Genomic DNA, 20,128 nt, shown 5'->3' on the forward strand with positions numbered 1-20,128 from the left:
TTTGCCAGGACCCAAACCTCATACTGAATTATTCAAATTTCTTGCGCCGATTCACGTGTTTGTTGTGACAAGATTTCGATGTAATCTCACTCAAATTAAGCTCTTATTTTTCAAGGAAAAGCGGATGCAGCTGACGTAAATTTCGTCTGCAACACACCTCTGATGACGTCAAATGCTAACGATGCTAATATGTGCGTGGGCAACTTCTCACACGGCTCTGATAAAGCAAGGATATCATTTCGACAGACAAAAGAGTCACCAAAAACCGAATAACCCCATCATCATAATGTGTTTTGTTTGTGACAAAATTCCACATTCCATTTTGTTCGGCAAGTAGGTGCCGTAGACACCGAGTAGAATGCTAAATGCTAGCTAGGCTATGTTTAATGGAAAAGTACTGGGGGCACAAAACAAAAGCAGAAGCTGGGTGCTATTCTCCATCCAATGTTGCTGTTGTTGTCAGTATCAGCATTAAATATAACAATTTCCTCTTCAGGGACTTTACACTTGGGTTAGTCAAACAACTGATGATGAAAAGATGAACCAATGTTAATGGTCATGAACATTTACATAAGTGCACTTGTGACCATATAACCTCTGCTAGTTAACATCTTTGATTGTTGAATTCTTTTTTTGCTTATCTATCTATCTAGATCGATCGATCTCTGCCTGTCTGTCTGTCTGTTGTCCGTCCGTCCCTCCATCCATCTCTGTCTGTCTGTCTGTCTGTCTGTTCCCTCTCCCAATGTCATGTTAATCTTTGAAAATAGGACAAACAATAAATGAAACAAATGAATACAAATATCAAGAGCAGGGAAAATGTCTTTGAGTCAAAAGACATAATGAATACCTAATGAATAAACATAAATCAGGCATATACATATATTACAGAAAAATGGCAATACTGTGCTAATATGCATTGCACCACTAATGTCAGCCCGTGCTCTGGTTTCAGAGGAACAATTTGGCACTGATCACAATGAGTGCTAAAGCGGTGATGCCATGACATCACTGCAACTTTGGTTTTTCTATTACACCACCTTGCAAAACACAAAGCGTTACAACACAGAGCGCAGAAAATGTATTCATTCTTTGTTGGGGTTGTAATCATGGAGTCACCGCGCAGGAATTGGTTTGATAATCGGATGGATCGAATCTCACAGTAGGCCGATAATATGCAAACTAAGCAAAACAGCAGTGTTTAAAAAAGGAATAATGTGAAGAGCGGTATTTTTTGAATATTGCTGTTTTATCCCCATAATTCACACTATGAATCAAATACCGGTAATCCAATGGGAATTACATCTTTTAAAATGTATGCCATTTTTGTGATGTGTTACTGAAACACGCCCACAAATGCAGTCTGTCCCTCTTTGCTCTACGCTTAGTAAATTAATAATAATTTCAAAACAAAGTTTTTATTCGTGTTTTACAGTGACCATCCTTAATTCCTGGTTGCTATCCAGGAAGATTACATTAATTAACAGGGCTTTGGTCTTAGCCCTCACAAAATGTATAAAGTATCAGTAAGTTAAAAGCAATTCATGTAGCTATTCGCGATTATTGCGCGTTTTATTGTGACGTCATATGGAGACCCGCCCACATGTACGTTGTCCCTCCTCACTTCCTGTCATCGCCGAAAGAGGAAAATAGTAAAAGAAATAAAAGCAAGACGTATTATTTTCACATTATTTATACGTGGTGTTTCCCGAATAGTCACCGAAAACAATAATCCCAATAATGTTTTACAAAACCAAAGCAATAAGATTTTTTCTTTGCTTTTTTTTTAGATCGTCACACATCACGGAGGCCCGCCCCATTACGTAGTTTGTCCCTCCTAGCTTCCCGTCCGCTATCCCGGAAGGTGTAGGAAAAAGGAAAAGCAGCGACGCCTGGGAGCGACGCTTGCAGCTGATGCCCCGCTGGCCCTTAAAATGGAGAGCGACACCACCGTCCGGAGAATAAAGCCACCATTCGGGACGCACAACTATGTAGCGCCGGGCCACGGCAGCCCCGGGGACCGCTACGGAGAGGACAACAACGGCTGGAACGGCGGTGGCGGCATTAATGAGCCGAAGAGGAAGCCCGACGTGAGCTTATACCTGCTCCGAGAGGGTCTTGCAACTTCTCTGGTGTGCGTGTTTATTCTGCTTCTATGGGGACTCGTCCACTTGTCCCTCCAGCAGCTGGTCATAGGGAAACCGAGCGGGGAATTCAACGCGGAGAGAGCCAGGTGAGTTCCTTGAGCGGAAACCCAACCGCCCAAAAAGCTGCTCTCATCCTCTCTTAAGGCGGCTAACGGTCTGGTTAACCTTTCCTCCAGTCTGACCCGCATTGAAACCGCTTGAAAAGTACAGTGGCATGCAGGCATTATGTTGAGAATGAACAACATTCAAAGTCGGGTGAAAGCGTTATGTTCCACCACTGCAAAGTACAAGAACATTAATAACATGTTGACTTATATTTTGGTTGATTCATACATAACAGACAATCGTGGGTCATTTAATTACCTGACATGTTTCGGCGTGTTGACTTAATTGAAGTCCAAGGCACATATTTTGATACAATCCTTGGTTTTTAGCCTTGCAAGTGTAGCTTCTCTTCTGACTAGTGTATCCTTTGCTTGGAGGGATTGAGGCACCCAAGCAGTTCATTGATTTGTGTCACGTTATTTTAATTTTAATAGAATTATTCTAGCATGATACTTTTCCCAAATAAAATGTGACTAGCCCTTCCTAAATAAACAAAATAAATCTTTAAAATTAAAACTGGAAAAATCCACTTTGAGTAGTAACAAAGATCTGAAACGGTAAATGATTCAATTTCACACAGTGAAATGTAAAATTAGAGCTAGAGCACTTAACCCCACTCTAAACAATGAATACCCTACAGTCATTACAATAGTCACACGATGCTCTGCGTTATGGACAACATTTTGTGGTTGACATAGGTCATTTTATAGCCTGAGAAAATGGCAATTTTCTTATCGTTTCTTAATTAATAGAACGTTTTAGGTAAAAAATGTTGTAAAATTCAATAAAACCCAAACATGGCATTCAAAGTATCTTGTAGTACAACCAATATGCTCCCCTACCAATGTCGTAAACGAGTATTTGTGGATGATGTAATAGCATTGCTTGCAGTAACGATAAATTTCATTCATATTCCATACTCGTTACTCTCGATGAGCACGTGCTCACTGTGCAGACTCATTTTGTTGCTCTCATCTCACTGGTGACCACCAAAACAGAAGTCGCCTCTTTAGCGTGTCATCACTTAGCATCACTCTCCAGGCATGATTAACTGTTTTACAGTCAATCCAGCTGTTACAGGAAAGTAAGTGTGATTAAGCGAAGGATGACTAGTTAAGGCATAAGGATGGCATAAAATATGTTGTGGGATCAAAGTATATGTGTGGAAGTTTTTTTTTTTTTTATGCACTACATGTACCCAAAGCATTACATTGAGATTGTATAATAGAAAACGTTGCCCATTGCGTTTTCATTTGGCAATAGCGTTGGAGCCCAGCATTGTTTTGTTGTTTTATAACCATTAACAGAAGAAAATAAAAAAAAAAATAAAATGAGATCTTTTTCAAGTAATACAGTTCATCTGAAAATAACGTGATCGTCCCTGACATCACAGGATCAGATCCGGACAACTCTCGATTTAACAATCTGATATAAAAGCAGTCCGTCTAAAAACATTTGAAATAATGATGTTTTCATAGTTTTTAATGATTAACACTATGACATAAAAACAATCTGTGTTAAAAACAAAAACAAATACTTGAAAGAGTAACACCGATCCACATCAAGGTTACTTAAACTTAGTTGGCTCGAAACCCGGATGCGTCCATTAAGGTAACGTTCCTTCATTTTCATCAAAGCTTTGAATCACTGTGTGTTGTAAGGCAGGCTTTGGAACCATGTGACGAAAAAGAAAATGATCTTTCTGGAGCGACAAGGATTATGGATACCACACTGGCTCTCTGGAGGTCAGCAGTCCAATGTTCTCGCCAAACAGGATTAGCTGTCATTGTGGCAGCCAATTTCTCCATTTGAAAACACAATTGAACCGACGCAAAGCGTGTTGCCTCGGTCTCAATGTTGTCCTTGAGACTAAATTCTATTTCATGATGTGCCAATTCACAACATTTCAAGGCAATAAAGATGCACATCATGCCAATAGATCCCCCCCAAAAATGGGCAAAGAACAGACCCCTGTGGCACGCCTTAAATAAAGACTCCATCCATCTATTGATGGATGCCCTCGTTAGGGTCGCAGATAACTGGAGCCTATCCCAGCTGACGAGGTGAGAGGTGGGGTACACACTGGCATTGTACAACTTCCACAAAGCTTAGTGGAAAGCGTTCAACAAGCGTGTATTCATGTGTGTCAAAGCAGGCAAGTGACAATTAAGCTCAAGCCTGGAAATGAAGACATACAGTATCTCTGCATTCAGGCAGCACCTGGAGCGCATCACCAGCGTGGGACCACGGCCGGTCGGCAGCCACGAGAATGAGGTGTTGACGGTGGACTATCTGCTGGAGCAGATCGAGAAAGTCCGCGTGACGACGGAGCAGGGCCCGCACCTTCAGCTCAGTGTGGACGTGCAGCGACCCACCGGTTCCTTCTCCATCGACTTCCTAGGCGGCTTCACCAGCTTCTATGACCGCGTCACCAACATCGCGGTGCGCCTGGAGCCCAAGGCCGGCTCGCAGCATCTCATGCTGGCCAACTGCCACTTCGACTCTGTGGCCAACAGTCCAGGTATGATTTTTTTTTTCCCTTGAGAAGTAGACCACTGGGCGTCCTTGTTTACAGGCCGTGCAGTGAATAGTTTGCGCACCGGCGTCAGGATACATTGGAGAATACACAAGGGGAATCGCTCAACTAAGGCCGCACTTAATGTTTCTTTTTTTTTTTTTTTTTTTGTGTTATATTTTTATGGGCTGTATTTTATGCCACATGCACAGATCCGCTATAATTGGGTGGCTTGCAGATGAAGTGGTGCCTCCGCCATTGAAAATACAGTCCACGCTTCTACTGCCTTTGTATTATAAAACATTATACATATACATTATTAAAAAATGTGCTTGTAAAATACATTATTTTAATAACAAAATATTTACACATATTGTATTATATAATTCATTTTTAAGAAAAATATATTTCAAGCTATGTAAAATTGATTTTTGTTTTTTGACCAATTTGTTTTTAATTGTACTCATAAATAAATCAGTTACATTATTTAATGAGGTAACTAAATCCAAAGTACGGCAAGTAAAAAAATGAAGAGATACTATACATGTTATGTAAAAACGACGAAATTAATCAAACAAATATTTAAGTATTCTTGATCATGTGAACGTTCAGTAAGCTGCATTAAAGGAATGAGTCACACTTTTTTTTTTCTTCATTATTCTTGATGTATTTTGACAAAGGCATGTTACTGACATCAATTAAGACACCTGGGACCTTTAAAATTGTGACATGTTCTTAAAAAGCACAGTTAGCTCCTAACCTATAATTAAGGCGGCACCGTTGAACATTGGCTTCCCGCCTTCCTGTCGGTTCTTGCCTTAAGGACCCAATGAGCCAGAAATTTATCATTTGTTCTCACTGCCTGGAAGTACTTTGGGTATGTGTTTTTTTTTGTTTTTGTTTTTTTTCGCCCCTTAAATATGCCGATCTTATCATAACAGTGCAGCGGCTTCATATTTCAACTCGTTAGGTCAGAAAGGTTTGAGTAAAAAATGTAGCAGTGCCATTAGGTGGTCTAAAAGTCTTGATGTACTTTTTAACATCACTTTTTCAATCAAGCAAGTACAGTACATTATGTCCCCTGAATGCTATTTGAACATATTTTTTACTTGAGGAATTTGCATGCTATCTGATCTAAACTACAGTTTCACTTCAAAACCGGTTAGTTGAAGCAGAGCAGTTGTTCTGTTTTTTTTTTCCTAATGGCTTTTTTAAAAATTCTTATTTTAGGGATTTTGTTCCTCCACACCCACGAAGCATTGCAGAGAATCACATTCACTCGGTCGTGTGTGTGTGTGTGTGTGCGCGTGTGCTTCTTCACAGCCAAGGGAAATCGCTTAGGTGTGGAGCAGGAAGTGGCACAAGGCTTGACAACGTACTGATTTCCCGACAAAATGTTTTCTTGTATTACCTTTTAGCGAAATTTTGTAAAAGAAACCGGGAAGGCAGAGTCCATCATTGAAGGGGGGAGGTCAACCCAAACATATTTTTTTCAAGAATATGTTCTATGCAATCCCACTAGTTGAAACACGGCATTCTGATTAATTTTGCGTTTGTGGAATATAAATTAAGCCTGCAAAATGCACTCGTTTTTAGCCATCTCTGGGGGCGGCCATTTTGTCTTCTGATGACTAAATGACATCACAACTGCTCACAACGATCAATCATGGATTACCTGTTTTCTGAATCTGATCCGTGATTATTTTTATGGTTATAATAAAAAGACATGATTAACAATGTGCACTAAATTTAACGGAGAATAGCGTTCATAACGTTCCATCAGTTAAACAGCCACGTTAGATGTCACATTAAGTATGAAAATACCATCTATTATAGGAAAGGATGATTATTATATACATTTTATAAAGGTATTACAGAAATATTAAATAGTTTTCAATGTTTATCATAAGGAGTTGGGGTTAGGGGTTAGGATTAGGGAGGTAGTGATGAGGAGTTAGGTTGGGTTAGGATTAGAATAAGAGGACAATTATCTTTTTGGCCTTGAATTCCTGGTGAATAAAGAAGGCAAAGTCACTAGCCCAGTTTTGTTTGGTAAATTGGCTGATTTGAGGTCCCATTGAGGTCTTTTGGGGGCACTAAGGATTAACGTTGCTCACATGAGGGATGATGGCAGCAGCCCAGACAGACACACCGCGCTAAACCTTCAATCCGCAAATCTGAAGCGCATGATTTGGCCTTTAAAAAAAAAAAAAAAAAAAAGAGGGACAAAAAGCTAAATTTGATGTGAAGAATTCCTGGCCAATGTCGTGCCTCAACACTAACCTGTTTTAAGATTTCTGCATCACATGCCCTGTTCATTTCCTCCCATGGGGTAACCCCTCCAACCCCCGTTTTTTCTCACACCATTGTCAGCACAATGCAACCGGAGCCGGAGCTCCGGCAGGTCAACGCATTCCTGGCATGTTTTCACACGCGGCCTCCCCCCGTTTTATTCCCATGTTGTTTGTAATCTTTTTGCTAGTTCACTGTAAACTGCCCTTTGGTATCGTATGGCGTGGCGCCGCCAGTCTGTTCCGGGATGCTGGCCCACCCGGATTGCCCTTGTTCAGGTTGTGAAACAGCTGTTTTCCCACAGGAGCTCATCTGTTCTGTACAGGCAATGGATTACTGATAAATCACGATTTATGTGTAAAAATAAAAATTTCCAAAAGCGTAATTTAGCCTGTTGTGAGTGGCCGGCTCCGTCTCATGCAAGTTGTGAGACACAATATTCCCCGCCTGTTACACTGCTGTCTGGTCGTTGCTTGAAAGTGGCTCTGAATCTTTGCCCAGCCTACCTTACAAGTCATGTGTTGAGAAACAGTGTGGGTATATATATATATATATATATTATATTATATTATATTATATTATATTATATTATATAACCTCTGTCAGCAATTCAATTAAATATAGGTATCTAGAAAATACGGAAAGGTCTGTGGAGAATATTCCGACTTTACAAATTTTTTTGTGCGATTTTGGAGGTGTATATTTTTCCCTCAATTGTCTGAGCTATGTGGTGTTGTAAAGTTCACATTTTTACCGTCTTCAGGTGCGAGTGACGACGCCGTGAGCTGCGCCGTCATGCTGGAAGTCCTCCACTCGCTCGCCAACCAGTCCACTCCTCTTCGCCACGGCGTCATCTTCCTCTTTAACGGGGCGGAAGAAAATGTCCTACAGGTAGCGCAGCATCAAGCCCACGGATGCATGTCTTGTCTTGTTTTTACCAGTTATATTTTACGCTTTTTTGTTGTTGTTTTTTTTGGCTTGGTCTGCGTAGGCCAGTCATGGCTTCATCACTCAGCACCCGTGGGCCAAACAGGTTAGAGCCTTCATTAATTTGGAAGCTGCTGGCGTCGGGGGCAAGGAGGTCGTTTTCCAGACAGGTAAGGGAGTCATCTGATGCACTCACTCGCCCTCACGCACTTAAAGAGATAGAACGTCATAAAAATTGATTATAGTAATACAATTCTTAAAAAAAAAAAAAAAAAGTGCTTGCTTCAAACTGTTTATTGCCACTCCTGGATGGTTTAGTCTCAAACTAAACGAGACAAAAACGGATTACACGTTGTGTATTCAACAGTCTTGTCTATTTATTTTGTATTGTACTTCCCCCTAGTGGTCCAGGGGCACCCGCCAGAAGGAGCAGAACAGTGCCAATAGGCATTGAAGCATGAAATCATGATGCACAAATGATTGAGTGTACATTATGTCTAATTGTGTTCCATAGAGTGCTGGTTTCATGAAAACAACACATCACAACATTTTTTGTTGTTTTTTTGCGGGGCTGGAAGTGATTAATTCGGCAGGCTATGAATCAGCAAGTAGCAGAGTGCATTTTAAAAGCAAAACTCCAACAGAGATGCTCAATATAGTATTAACGATATTTACAATATAAACTGTGATGCTAACAGTTTGAAATTTGATCACGGTTTAACAGTAAATTGTGAACGGCTTCATCCCTACATACTTATCAAACCCTGTCCCATCTCACAAAGTCGTGAAACAAACATAACGGCGATGTATTAAATTCCTGAACGTATCCTCCGCGTTTGGGTTCCGACAGGACCAGAGAACCCGTGGCTGGTCCAAGCATACGTGCACGCTGCCAAACACCCCTTCGCCTCCGTGGTGGGCCAGGAAGTCTTTCAGAGTGGCATCATCCCCTCCGATACGGACTTCCGCATCTACAGGGACTTTGGTAACATCCCAGGTAACAAGATGCAAAGGACTATAAAACTGTTGTCTGTGTTTTTATTTCTTAGGGATCCTATGTGTGTGCGCGACATTCCTAAAAATGCTTGGAGTGTTTTTTTTTTCTTTTCATTTTTAAGGGTGAAAAGTGATTTCACCTTATCATCGTCAAATTATTTTTATTGAAAAAAACCCCCAAAAAACTGAAATTGCTTTTATTTTATCAGTTCAGTAAAAAAATGAACGTAAGCAACAATCCATTTACATTGAGAATTAAAGTAATGGAAAAAGTACCAAACGCTTAAAGTTACTTGTGATAATATATTGAATTGAACAAAGGCTTTAATTAATTTAATAACAATTTCCATTTGCCATAACAATGGCCATTCGGAGTAAATAAATGGAATAAATAATACTTAAATAAATGTAATTTTGCTAGCGTTAGGAGCAATGAGGAACCTTTATGTACACAGCAGTAAATCAAATACATACGCTTTCATGTTCATATATTATTGCTAAACATAATTTTGTTATTATGCTTTGGCTATGGCTTTTTACTGATGGAAAAGGATCCCTGATTATTCTTTTCAATTAGAATACCTACAATATGCCTTTTATTTCTTTCTGCAGGCATTGACCTAGCGTTCATCGAGAACGGTTTCATCTATCATACCAAGTACGACACTGCCGACAGAATCCTCACAGGATCCATACAGAGAGCAGGTATGCAGCTATCGAACACCTGGAGGCTATATCGTACATTTTAGTCAATAATCTTCAGAACAGTGAACACCTGTTTATCATGGGGAGTATGTTCCACACCAACCGGCGATGTTACGGTAATTATAAATAAACAGCTGCTACATTAACGCACATGGAGCAGCAAGACACACAAGCAGAGCATGCAGTACATCAATTCTCTGGGAGACCGGCCCGTTTTGTACTGTTCAGCGCTTTTCTAATCGCAGTATCTAGCAGGCGAGGCGCTAAAAGATGCGCACATAGCGAGCGTACCTGCCACAGATGCACTCCATTACCTGCTGCTTGCTGCTTGAATAATTGCGCTCCGCCTAGCAGACAATCCTGTCTGTCAGCACTTAAAAAAAAAAAAAAATGTAAACGCACACACACACAGGCAGGTGCTGTATCTCTCCCTCAACCCCCTTCTCTCAGTGTGCACAGCAAAAGACATGAATTGTTGGCAAGAGAGGGAGGAAGTGAAGTCGTAGTAATATTTTTAGGCTGGCATGAAGCAGGCGACCCTGCAAGAGGAGTAAACAGTAAGCCTTCACACACTCAGAAAGCAGAACTTTCCGGCAAAGCAAATGGCGCCCCTGAGAACAATAAGTGCATTGTCTCGCAGACTGTTTGTTTTTGTTGTGCTTTTAAGCATGTAAGCATGCAGGCGGCGGCGCTTAAAATACGAGAGAAAAAAAATCGCTGCTATTACAACAATAGTGGGCAAAAATAAGTATTTAATCTGGCCTACATCTGGCTCCCTAAAATTGGTTCATTTCATTCATTGGTATTCCTTTTTTTTGAAAATCATTTCTCTTTAAATAAGTGGTTGACCTATTGTAAATAATAACATTGTATCAAGTTTATTTTAACCTACTCTTGGTTAATTAATGACATTAACGTAATAATACAATTTATTTTCCGTTCTTCCAATGCGGCCCAACAAGCATTTGGCATTCAAGAGTATTGTATTATTTGTTGCATTTTACTGTAACATAATATAATATAATATAATATAATATAATATAATATAATATAATATAATATAATATAATATAATATAATATAATATATTAATATAATATAATGTTGCATTGCATTATTGTAGCCCTTTTTTACCCCCATGATTAGATCTGTTAAAATTTACTTAATTTACCCCAATAATTAATTTATTGTAATTAATAAAGTAAAAACAAAATAGTAAAATAATAATGTAGTCATAATTAACTTATTGGTCAGTTAATTATAATTAAATTATTTGTAAATAATACAGTTAAAAACTATAATTAGTTTATTTCATGTATTTTACATCTACCTTTTTTTTTTTTTTTTTTTTTTTAAAGAGGAAGTCAACCCAAACATATTTTTTTCTATGCAGGCCCACTAGTTGAAATACGGCATTCTGATTAATACTGCGCTTGTGAAATATAAGTTAAGCAGCAAAATGCACTCAACTGTTTTCTGAAGCTGAGCTGAGGTTGTTATCTGACCTCTGAGCAACTTTGATGTCATCTTCAGTCGACAGAAGTGACAAAATGGCTACCCCTTGAGCTAGCTAAAAACAGGTGGATTTCTCATATTCCACAAATGCAATATTAATTAGAATGCCGTGTTTAGAATATTGGGCCTGCATAGAACACATTCTGGAATAAAATATGTTTGAGTTGACTTCCACTTTAAACATTATTTAGAATGACATGGCCATATGTCTGTTTTAAAAAATCAAATGCTTGCCCACCCCTGTGCTACATACTAATTTTAATATTATAGTTGTCTTATTTAGCTGTAAGATATCTCAAGGCTAGTCAAAGTATTTAATGATTGATTGAGATAAAGCGCCAATAGCGAGGATACCAATAAAGAAGGCTCAAAGTCCTTCGTTTTTGTCTAATTCTTCTTCCGTTGCACAAAGCGATTCATTCATAAAACGCATCTCAGTGTGTTTTTACTCAGTTGTGTCACTGAATTAATTCCTTGGTTGATGTACAAGTCAGCATTTATCTAAACAGTGCACCTGGCGATTCATTGGGCATGGTGTCTATTAGACAGGAGGCCTCTATTTAAGAAAATATATTTTACTCATCCCTAGGTGACAACATCCTGGCCGTCCTCAAGCATCTGCTCATGTCTGAGAAGCTGGCCGACTCCTCCGAGTATCGCCACGGCAACATGGTGTTCTTCGACGTGCTGGGCGTGGCCGTGGTGGCCTACCCGGCCCGCGTCGGCACCATCCTCAACTACATGGTCGCCATGGCAACTTTCGTCTATCTGGCCAGGAAAGCCTCTCGGCCAGGCAACCGCGGTGGGTTTCAAGTAACACTTCATTACGATTGTTTTTGTATGGGGCCTGAGCATACAATGCGTGTAGACAAAAAAATGATACATGAAGTCTGACATTTTATTGAAGCAGCCATTTTAGGCTCATATTGGACATTTCCTTTACTGCCAATAAAATGATAAGCAAGACTTTGTTGACCCTGTTCCAAATGTAATAAATTACCTTCACTGTATGTTTGCACTAATCAACCTCCACCGAGGCCAAATAATCCTAAATGTCTACCGTCTTGATACTACTAGCTAAGTAGCTACTTGGCTAAACGCAGGCCAGCTAAATAGTGACTTAACTATCTAAGTGGCTAACTCATTAATTATATACATAGTTAGGCAGTTCATTAAACAATTATCTGGCTAAGTAGTTTACTAATCAACTACAGACTAGTTAATTTGCCAACTCGCCAATAAGCCATTACTTAGTAGCTAACTACTCATCTTATTAGCGAACTAGTTAAGCAGCTAACAAATCAACCATCAAATGAGTTAAATAGCCAATCAACTAACTAGGTAGATAATCACGCAACTAGCTCAGTAGCTAACTGACTAATGATCAAATTATCTGAGTAAAAGTAACTAAATAACTAGTAAACTAACGACTCAAATATCTGGCTATGGAACTTAACAGTTCACAAACTAACTAAATACCTATCCAGACAAATAGCTAACTTTGGTAAAAAAATAAAAAGAATTGTGCTACTAACTGGCTAGTTAGCTAAGTGACTAACTACCTAACCAAATAGCTAGCCAGTCAATTACCTAAATCACAAATTAACTAATTAGCAGCAAATTGAAAAAACTTGAAGCACTTGCACATGGCCATCGGCGGTAAATTGTGAAGAAGTTCTGCGTTTTCGCCGTTGCGTGTGGGCATCGAAGTTTAACCATTCACCATTAACGCTTTTAGTACCAGACTTGTTCAGACCCTCTGTGATATGACATAAATATGAATGAGTTACACGCATGCAATATTTTCATGGATTCCACCTATCTGCCACAGGCGGGCGCTATGTTCGTGATCTGGCATGTGCCACGGGTGTGGCGCTGCTGGGCTGGTTGGTCGCCTTTCTGTCGGTTCTGATTGTGGCCGTGCTGGTGACGCTGCTCGGCCGATCCATGTTTTGGTACACCCATTTCTACGCCTCCGTGTTACTCTACGGTTCTGTTGCCACTGGCAAGATGGTACTGGTTCACACGCTGGCCAAGAACCTTTACTACAGGGTGAGCTGCTTTTCTTCTTGTTTCTGGTGCTAAATGTTTTTTTTTTTCCCTTTAAATAGATTAATTAAATTAAAAATGTGTTTTTTATTTTTTTTTAATTGCAAACTATAATGAAATCTAATGTACACACTGGCCAAGAAGAATTTAAATTTAAAACCAACGTGGCCCAGTTGGAGTCCAGGAAAGGATCCTCAATGCTATGTGGGCTGCATGTCATGTTCTTCATCGCCACCGAGGTTTCCACTAGTTCACATTAGTTACCGCATGACGACATGCCCGTGTCGCAGATAAAGCGTCCTCTTTATCACACTGGGGGCAGAACAGTGGCTCTCATTGTATGTGTGTGAGTGTGTATGCGCGTGTCTAGATGTGTGAGTGTGTATGCGCGTGTCTAGACAATGAACAAGGGCTCCATTTGAAGGTTACATGTCGCACTAAAAAATGTTTAATGCAGGGAACCAGACAACTTCTCTAGATTTGGCTATTTCATTCAAGTGAAGTAGGAAAAGCTGCCAAAAGCAGATTTGCTTTTGTAGGAATGTCATCTAAAGCCTTTTTGCTTTTTTTTTTTTTAATTGTATTTATGTATTATCACTTTTCAGCAACAGTTATTTTAACTAGCTAGCTAGCTAACAAACCAGCTAACAAACTAGCTAACTGTAGCTACTTAGCTAATTTTAAAATGAGCAAAGTAGCTAACTCACAAATGAACGACTACATAGACAGGTCAGTGACTAGTTAACTAAATACTGAGCTTGCGTAAATAACTAACAAAAAATCAAACTGCCTTTGGTTTCAGGGCGTGCGCATGGTCGAGCTGGGCGAGCTCTACTTGGACGTGGGCCTGCTGCTGTGGTGCTGCAGCCTGCTGTTGATGACCCAGCGCGGCCTCTGCTCGGCCTATGTCCCCATGCTCATGGTGGCCTTCCCGCTCTTCACCAAGCTGCTGCTCGCCAACGAGTTCAAGAACAGAGGCCGGTCACGTTTCTACACCTAGCCGCGAGCGACAATGATAGCCAGAAGATTTCCTTCCTGAACACGCCTTTTCTGTGATTGGCGTAGGGGCGTCGCTCAAGTACAGCGTCCTCTACCTGGCAGGCCTGGCTTTGCCCTACCTGCACATCATGTTCCTCATTTGGGTGGTCTTCGAGATCTTCACACCCATCATGGGCCGAAGCGGCACCGAGATCCCCCCCGAGATGGTCCTGGCCGCCCTGGTTACCATAGCCACCGTTTTCCTCTCCTCCTTTTTCGTGAGTGCCCGCCCTTTTTCCCCCCCTCCCGCACGGCTGCTCTTGCGAGTTTTTTTTTTTTCATGATTTGTGAATCTCGATCCGTTGGCAGCTCCATTTCATTTACTTGGTGAGGAGCACCAAGTGGATTCTGGCGGGCCTGGGCTCCATCTTCGCACTCGTATTCCTGCTGGTGTCCAGCGGCCTCCTTTTCCCCTACTCGGGAAGTCCAGACAGCCCGCGCCCCAAAAGGGTCTTCCTACAGGTTCGATTGGGACGCACGCACTTAAGGTTTCATTTTGTGCTTTGAAGACAAGGTTAGGGTTTCAAAATGGAGTTACCGTTTCAAATGTTTGAACTTGTTTTAGGGCTTCAAAGTCAGGTTTCAAGACAGGATTAAGAGTTTTAAGACAAGTGTTGGATTCCATGCAGGGTTAAGGTATCAAATTAGCATTTCGAGACAGGCGTCGATGTTTCGGGTTATGGTTCCTTTTTAGCATTTTAAGACGTCATGAGGATTTCTGGCAGGAAGATTCCACGGTGGGTTTTGCGCTCTCTTTGCTCCCCAGCACACGACGCGCACCTTCTACGACGTGCACGGCCGCGTGGAGTCGCGCGACTCCGGCGTGTGGATCAACAGCTTCGACTACACGGGCATGCAGCACGTCACGCCGCACCTGCCCCAGATCCACGACGGCGTGCGCACCCAGTGCCGCGAGGACCGCCCCTTCTGCGGCTTCCCCTGGTTCCTGCCCGTCAAGTTCCTCAGCAAGTGCGTCGCCGCGCCGCCGCACCGCGCCGGGCGCCGCCCTTTTTAACGCTGCTGCTTCTCGGCAGGAAGAACTGGTACCTCCCCGCTCCCGACGTTTCTCCAAGCTCCCCGGTGGACTTCCGCCTGGTGTCCAAGGAGGAGACCGGCTGGGGCACCGTCAAGATGACGTTCAGCGTCAAAGGTAGGGAGAGTCCCCCCCCCCCAGCCCAACTGCGCTATGCGCCGTCCACTCATTTGGTGTGCCGCGCAGGGCCGAGCCACATGTCGCTCTACTTGATGCCTCACCGCGGAGCCAGTCTGTCCACGTGGTCCTTTGGAGATGGCACGCCGCAGTTTGACCTGAGCGGCGAGTACTTTGTCTTCTACTCACACGGCCTGGACGCACCCACGTGGACGTTCTGGTTTGAAATACAGGTACTGCCGACAGTATTCATTGTCTCTAGGCTTTACATAGTCAGGATTTCGTAGCCGATCAGTGTGTTTGAGGGGCGAAAAAAAGATAACCGATCACAGATCCGGTCAGAAAATGGACCAATCTATTTAAACAACTTATTTACTGTGGTCGACTCACGCTATTTGTCTGACAACACTGAATGAGTTTTCATTTGAATGTAATGAAATAGAAAAATACTTTATTTAAAAAAACAAAAAAAACAACAACAAAAAAGATTTTTTTCGTTTTAAAATGGAAAACGTAAGAAATCTAGAAAAAATCTTTTTGAAATTAATTTTTTTTGAAAACTCATGCTGTCCTATTTTTGTTTTGGCATTAAGTAATTGGTTGTTTTAGAAGGCTCTATAAATAAAGTTGAGTTGAGGAAAAAGTAGGTTAAATGTAGACAAATATTTCAAAAATGTTTTAAAAATGTTATCAAACATTTGGCCTTTTTATGTTTTCATCAAGTGAAAAATAAGATTTAAATCAAGTTAACATTGTTAGTTATGAAACTTCTGCAGACTTTTTTTCCATTTTCTATGAAATTGTAAGATATTTTTATTTATGACATTTCTTCTGCTGGTCTTTCATTTATTTCAAATAAAAGTGATATTTAAAAATAAAAGTATAAACATTTTGAAATGTAAAAAAATAAATTAGATTTATTCAGCTGACCCATTTTTTTTCATTTTAAAGTTAAAATGGACAGAAAAACATTTTACAAATGTAAAAAAAAAAACCAAATGTTTTTAATAGCACTTCTGCTGTGCTTTTTAAACATTCTAAATTTTCCTGCCAGCCCAATGATGTTTAATCAAAAAGTAAGTTTTGAAAGAAGCAATATTTTCTAAATGGAAAAAAAAAAAAAAAAAATACAATAGCAACCATCGGCAAAACAATGAGTGTCTCCCCAAACTGACATTTGTAATTGCGTATAGATGACTCTAGATGGCAACAACATACTTTAAACAGAGGACCATAAAGCATCAACACTCAATCATGAACCCATGTTACAATCAATATAATGTTCGATGTTAGCTAGCTAGCATACTACACACGGGCACGCAAACAGGCTTGACCGGGTTCTTGTTCTCTTCCAGCCGCCCACAGAACGGGCCCCGTCGGCGTCAAGCCCCGAGGCGATGATCTCGGTGGCCATATCCACCCACTACTTCTTCGGGGAGGACCAGAAGACGCCTCGGCTGCAGGAACTCCTGAGCCGCTTCCCCTCATGGGCCTTCCCCTCGTCCTGGGTCAGCACTTATGACTTGTACCGATACTGAGGCATCGACACTGCTTGACCATGCCTTTACACACACACACACACACGCACACACACACACACGCAGCCTGAGAGACCCCCAGCATCACTGTGTCAGTAGCAAGTCGGAGCAAACCCGTTTATTTCGCTGATCTCAAATCTGCGGTGCCTTTTTTTCTCCCCCTCACACGCTAACGCGCTAATATGCTACCTCTCCTCTTCATCAGCATACAGTACACTATCAGCACTGCACTCTCAACACCTTGCAACTGCTTACGGTTTCATAGTTGGGCGCGATTCAGATTGAGGTGCTCAAATTTGCCTGCGGACACATGATTAGGGTTTCAAATTGGGGTTTTAAGGCAGGGTTAGGGTTTGAAATGAATGAGCATGCTGCTGATGATGATGATGATGATGATGCTACCTCTCCCCTCCACCACTATCGACTTTAAATCACCTATGAAACTGGAAACTTCTTTTGTTTTCTCCCTCTCCCACTTTTGTCAAATCACCACTGGATGAATTTAGCATCAAAGCTAACGGAAAGCTAACTCACGCAGAAATGAGTGCCTGGAAGTTCCGAAAAATATCAAACTGTGAAATCCATTTTGTGTTTGTTGTTGTCATCTTTGAAACGTTGAGGCGGGAAAACCTACGATGCGGTCAGACGGGCTTCCGGGTGTCGCCATGGTAACGGAGCGGCCGGCCACATGAACAGTAACACAAGATGGTTGCTATTTACCAGTGATTGCAATCACAGTAAACATAAATGATCCGTTTTTAAAAACAGATGTATACAAAAACAATGCATAAGTCATCATGGGTTCTTTTTAGTTTGGCTATCAAAGTAGGCTTTTAAGACGTGTCGAGTTTTAAACAAGCAAAGGTTATGATTCAAATTTGAAGCCTAGATTAGGATTTCAAATCAGGCTTAGGGTTTCAAATTAAGGGTTTGAAGTCAGGATTGGATCTTCAAATTAGGGTTTGAAATCAGGATTAGGGTTGAAATTACGATATATTGTCATGATTAGGGTTGAAATTGGGGTTTAGAGTCATGATTGGGGTTTCAAATTTGGGTTTAGTCAGGAATAGGATTTCATGTTAGGGTTTAAAATCACGATTAGAGTGTCATTATGGTCTATTCAGGATCTGGGTTTCAAATTAGGGGGGGGGCAAATCAGGATTGGAGTTAAAATTTGGGTTTAAAACTCGGATTAGGTTTCGAATTAGAGTTTGAAGACAGGATTGGGGTTTCAAATTTGGGTTTAGTAAGGAATAGGGTTTCAAATTGGGGTTTAAAATCCCGATTAGAGTGTCATTATGGGTTAATGGGTTCGAGTCCGGATCTGGGTTTCAAATTAGGGTTTGAAGTCAGGTTTAGGGTTAAAATTAGGGTTTAAAATCAGGATTATTGTTTCAAATTAGGGTTTGAAGACATGGTTCGTGTTAAAAATTCGGATTTTGAGGCAGAATCATATTAGTTGAGGCTTTCAATACAATATTAGGGTTTCAAGTCGGGGTTAGTTATCAATTTAGGGTTTGAAGATTACAAATGAAGGTTTCAGGATTCAAGATTAGTGTCTCGAGTAAGGTTTCAAACCAGGGTTGGGTTTTAAAATCTATAAAACACCATGATGAATACAACACAAAAACTGAAATCAAATGTAGTCACACTGCGGTCTCTACTATACATTGCGGCAATCGGAACAATGACAAGCTAGCGACCACTCCAACTGTTCAGACTTGGAACCATCAACATCCTGCTGCTCATGTGCAAAGAGTGGACGCGATATTACTCTAAATAGTGTCACATGCATGCATTCAGACGCAATGTCAAACACACAAATACACACGTCATACACTCGCTCTCACACTTGTATACACACACTCGGGCACATATCACGGACATGCAAAAATGCGAGAAAAAACCCCCCCAAAAAAACACGCACACACACAAGGAACTTGTCAGTCATGCATCTTACGCTAACAAAAACATCACCGACACGCACACGAGCATGTCACATACACATCACGCACGCACACACGCCGAGATTGTTTGCACTCAGTGTCACCCTCCGAGCAGTTTGACTGCCAAAATGAGGACAAAAGTGTTGGGACGCGGCGGTGGGAGGCCAGAAAGTGGGTGGCGCGTCCCAATATTTCTGTCTGCATCGCACAAGTTTGCCTTCACAAGATGAGTCGAAAGGTGAATGAACGGTTAAAGCAGATAATTTAATATTTAGGGCTTTTTTTTTTTTCTCACTTTAGACTAAAAAAATGTGGTCCTCAATAAAAATTTTAAGTGACTTTTTAGTTTGCTTTAAGAGCATTTAAGGGTTACAAACTGCTGCAATGGCCATTTCAAGTAAAAAGGAAAAAAGTTCATCTTTTGTGGCACATCTTTGACAAAAATGGACACAAACACAAAAAGTACTATGTGGGATCCATGTCGGAATGTCTTAAATGTTTTTTGTTTCAATTTGAAACTCCTCTTAAGGCCACTTTTGGCTTAATCTGTTTACCTTTGTTCTTATTCTTTCTTCCGTGACCTTTTTCCTTTGTTTCTGTCCTCACCCTCACCCCCTCCCCAGCATTTTAAATACTTTTTTTTAAAGTGTGTATATGTGTTTTAATGGATTTGACACTTTACCTCTAACTGCTGTGTTTTTGGTTTCCGGTTGTAACAAAAATAAAATGCAGTTTTGAGTGGCGATGGACTGTTGGAATTGTCGCTTTGGGATGTGTTTAATACTTGGATGATTTTACATGATAAAGCTTGAATGAAACGAGCACTTGTAATTAATAAATAACATTTAAAAAAATACAGAAATTGTGTCATGGCACTTTTACCTTATTCCCTCACATCAACCTGTTTTACATAATCTTACTATAGGTCACAATGGCTTCTACTTCTTTTTTTGTTTATTTTAATGCTGCAGCGGCAACAATTACAGTGACTTACAAGATGCAATTGAGGTGCGGCAGCTGGACCATATTGGTTCGAATTGACTACAGCAGGGGTCTTCAATCCTGTTCCTCGAGGGCCGGTGTCAATCCCATGCGATCGTCCATTTTGGATGGCCACTCCTCTGGCGTTAGTTTGATGCCAGGAGTCTAACAGTAGGGCTAATTCTGATTGGCTGTTTACTATCCAATCGTAACTAAGAAGAGGG

The 20,128-nt window shown here is 40.9% G+C and overlaps 1 protein-coding gene across 2 annotated transcripts; it reads left to right on the plus strand.

Annotated features, from left to right (window-relative positions):
• Positions 1-1,823: 1,823 nt before the first annotated feature.
• ermp1 (endoplasmic reticulum metallopeptidase 1) lies at positions 1,824-19,666 on the plus strand. 2 transcript variants are annotated; one of them, XM_086053429.1, is made up of 15 exons: positions 1,824-2,233; positions 4,466-4,773; positions 7,823-7,950; positions 8,051-8,156; positions 8,837-8,983; positions 9,595-9,687; positions 11,792-12,004; positions 13,034-13,254; positions 14,054-14,228; positions 14,317-14,507; positions 14,599-14,751; positions 15,056-15,258; positions 15,324-15,439; positions 15,509-15,672; positions 16,795-19,666. In XM_086053429.1, exons 1-15 carry the CDS (start codon positions 1,935-1,937, stop codon positions 16,975-16,977), a joined length of 2,700 nt encoding a protein of 899 aa, XP_085909555.1. In that variant the 5' UTR covers positions 1,824-1,934; the 3' UTR covers positions 16,978-19,666. The 2 variants fall into 2 exon arrangements, with proteins under 2 accessions (XP_085909555.1, XP_085909556.1); XM_086053430.1 differs by lacking the exon at positions 1,824-2,233 and adding an exon at positions 2,542-4,315 and having other exon boundaries at positions 4,408-4,773.
• The last annotated feature ends 462 nt before the right edge of the window (positions 19,667-20,128 follow it).

Source organism: Filicampus tigris, chromosome 15 (genome assembly GCF_054856515.1).
Source record: "Filicampus tigris isolate MCC_2025a chromosome 15, RoL_Ftig_1.0, whole genome shotgun sequence".
NCBI classification, from domain to species: domain Eukaryota; kingdom Metazoa; phylum Chordata; class Actinopteri; order Syngnathiformes; family Syngnathidae; genus Filicampus; species Filicampus tigris.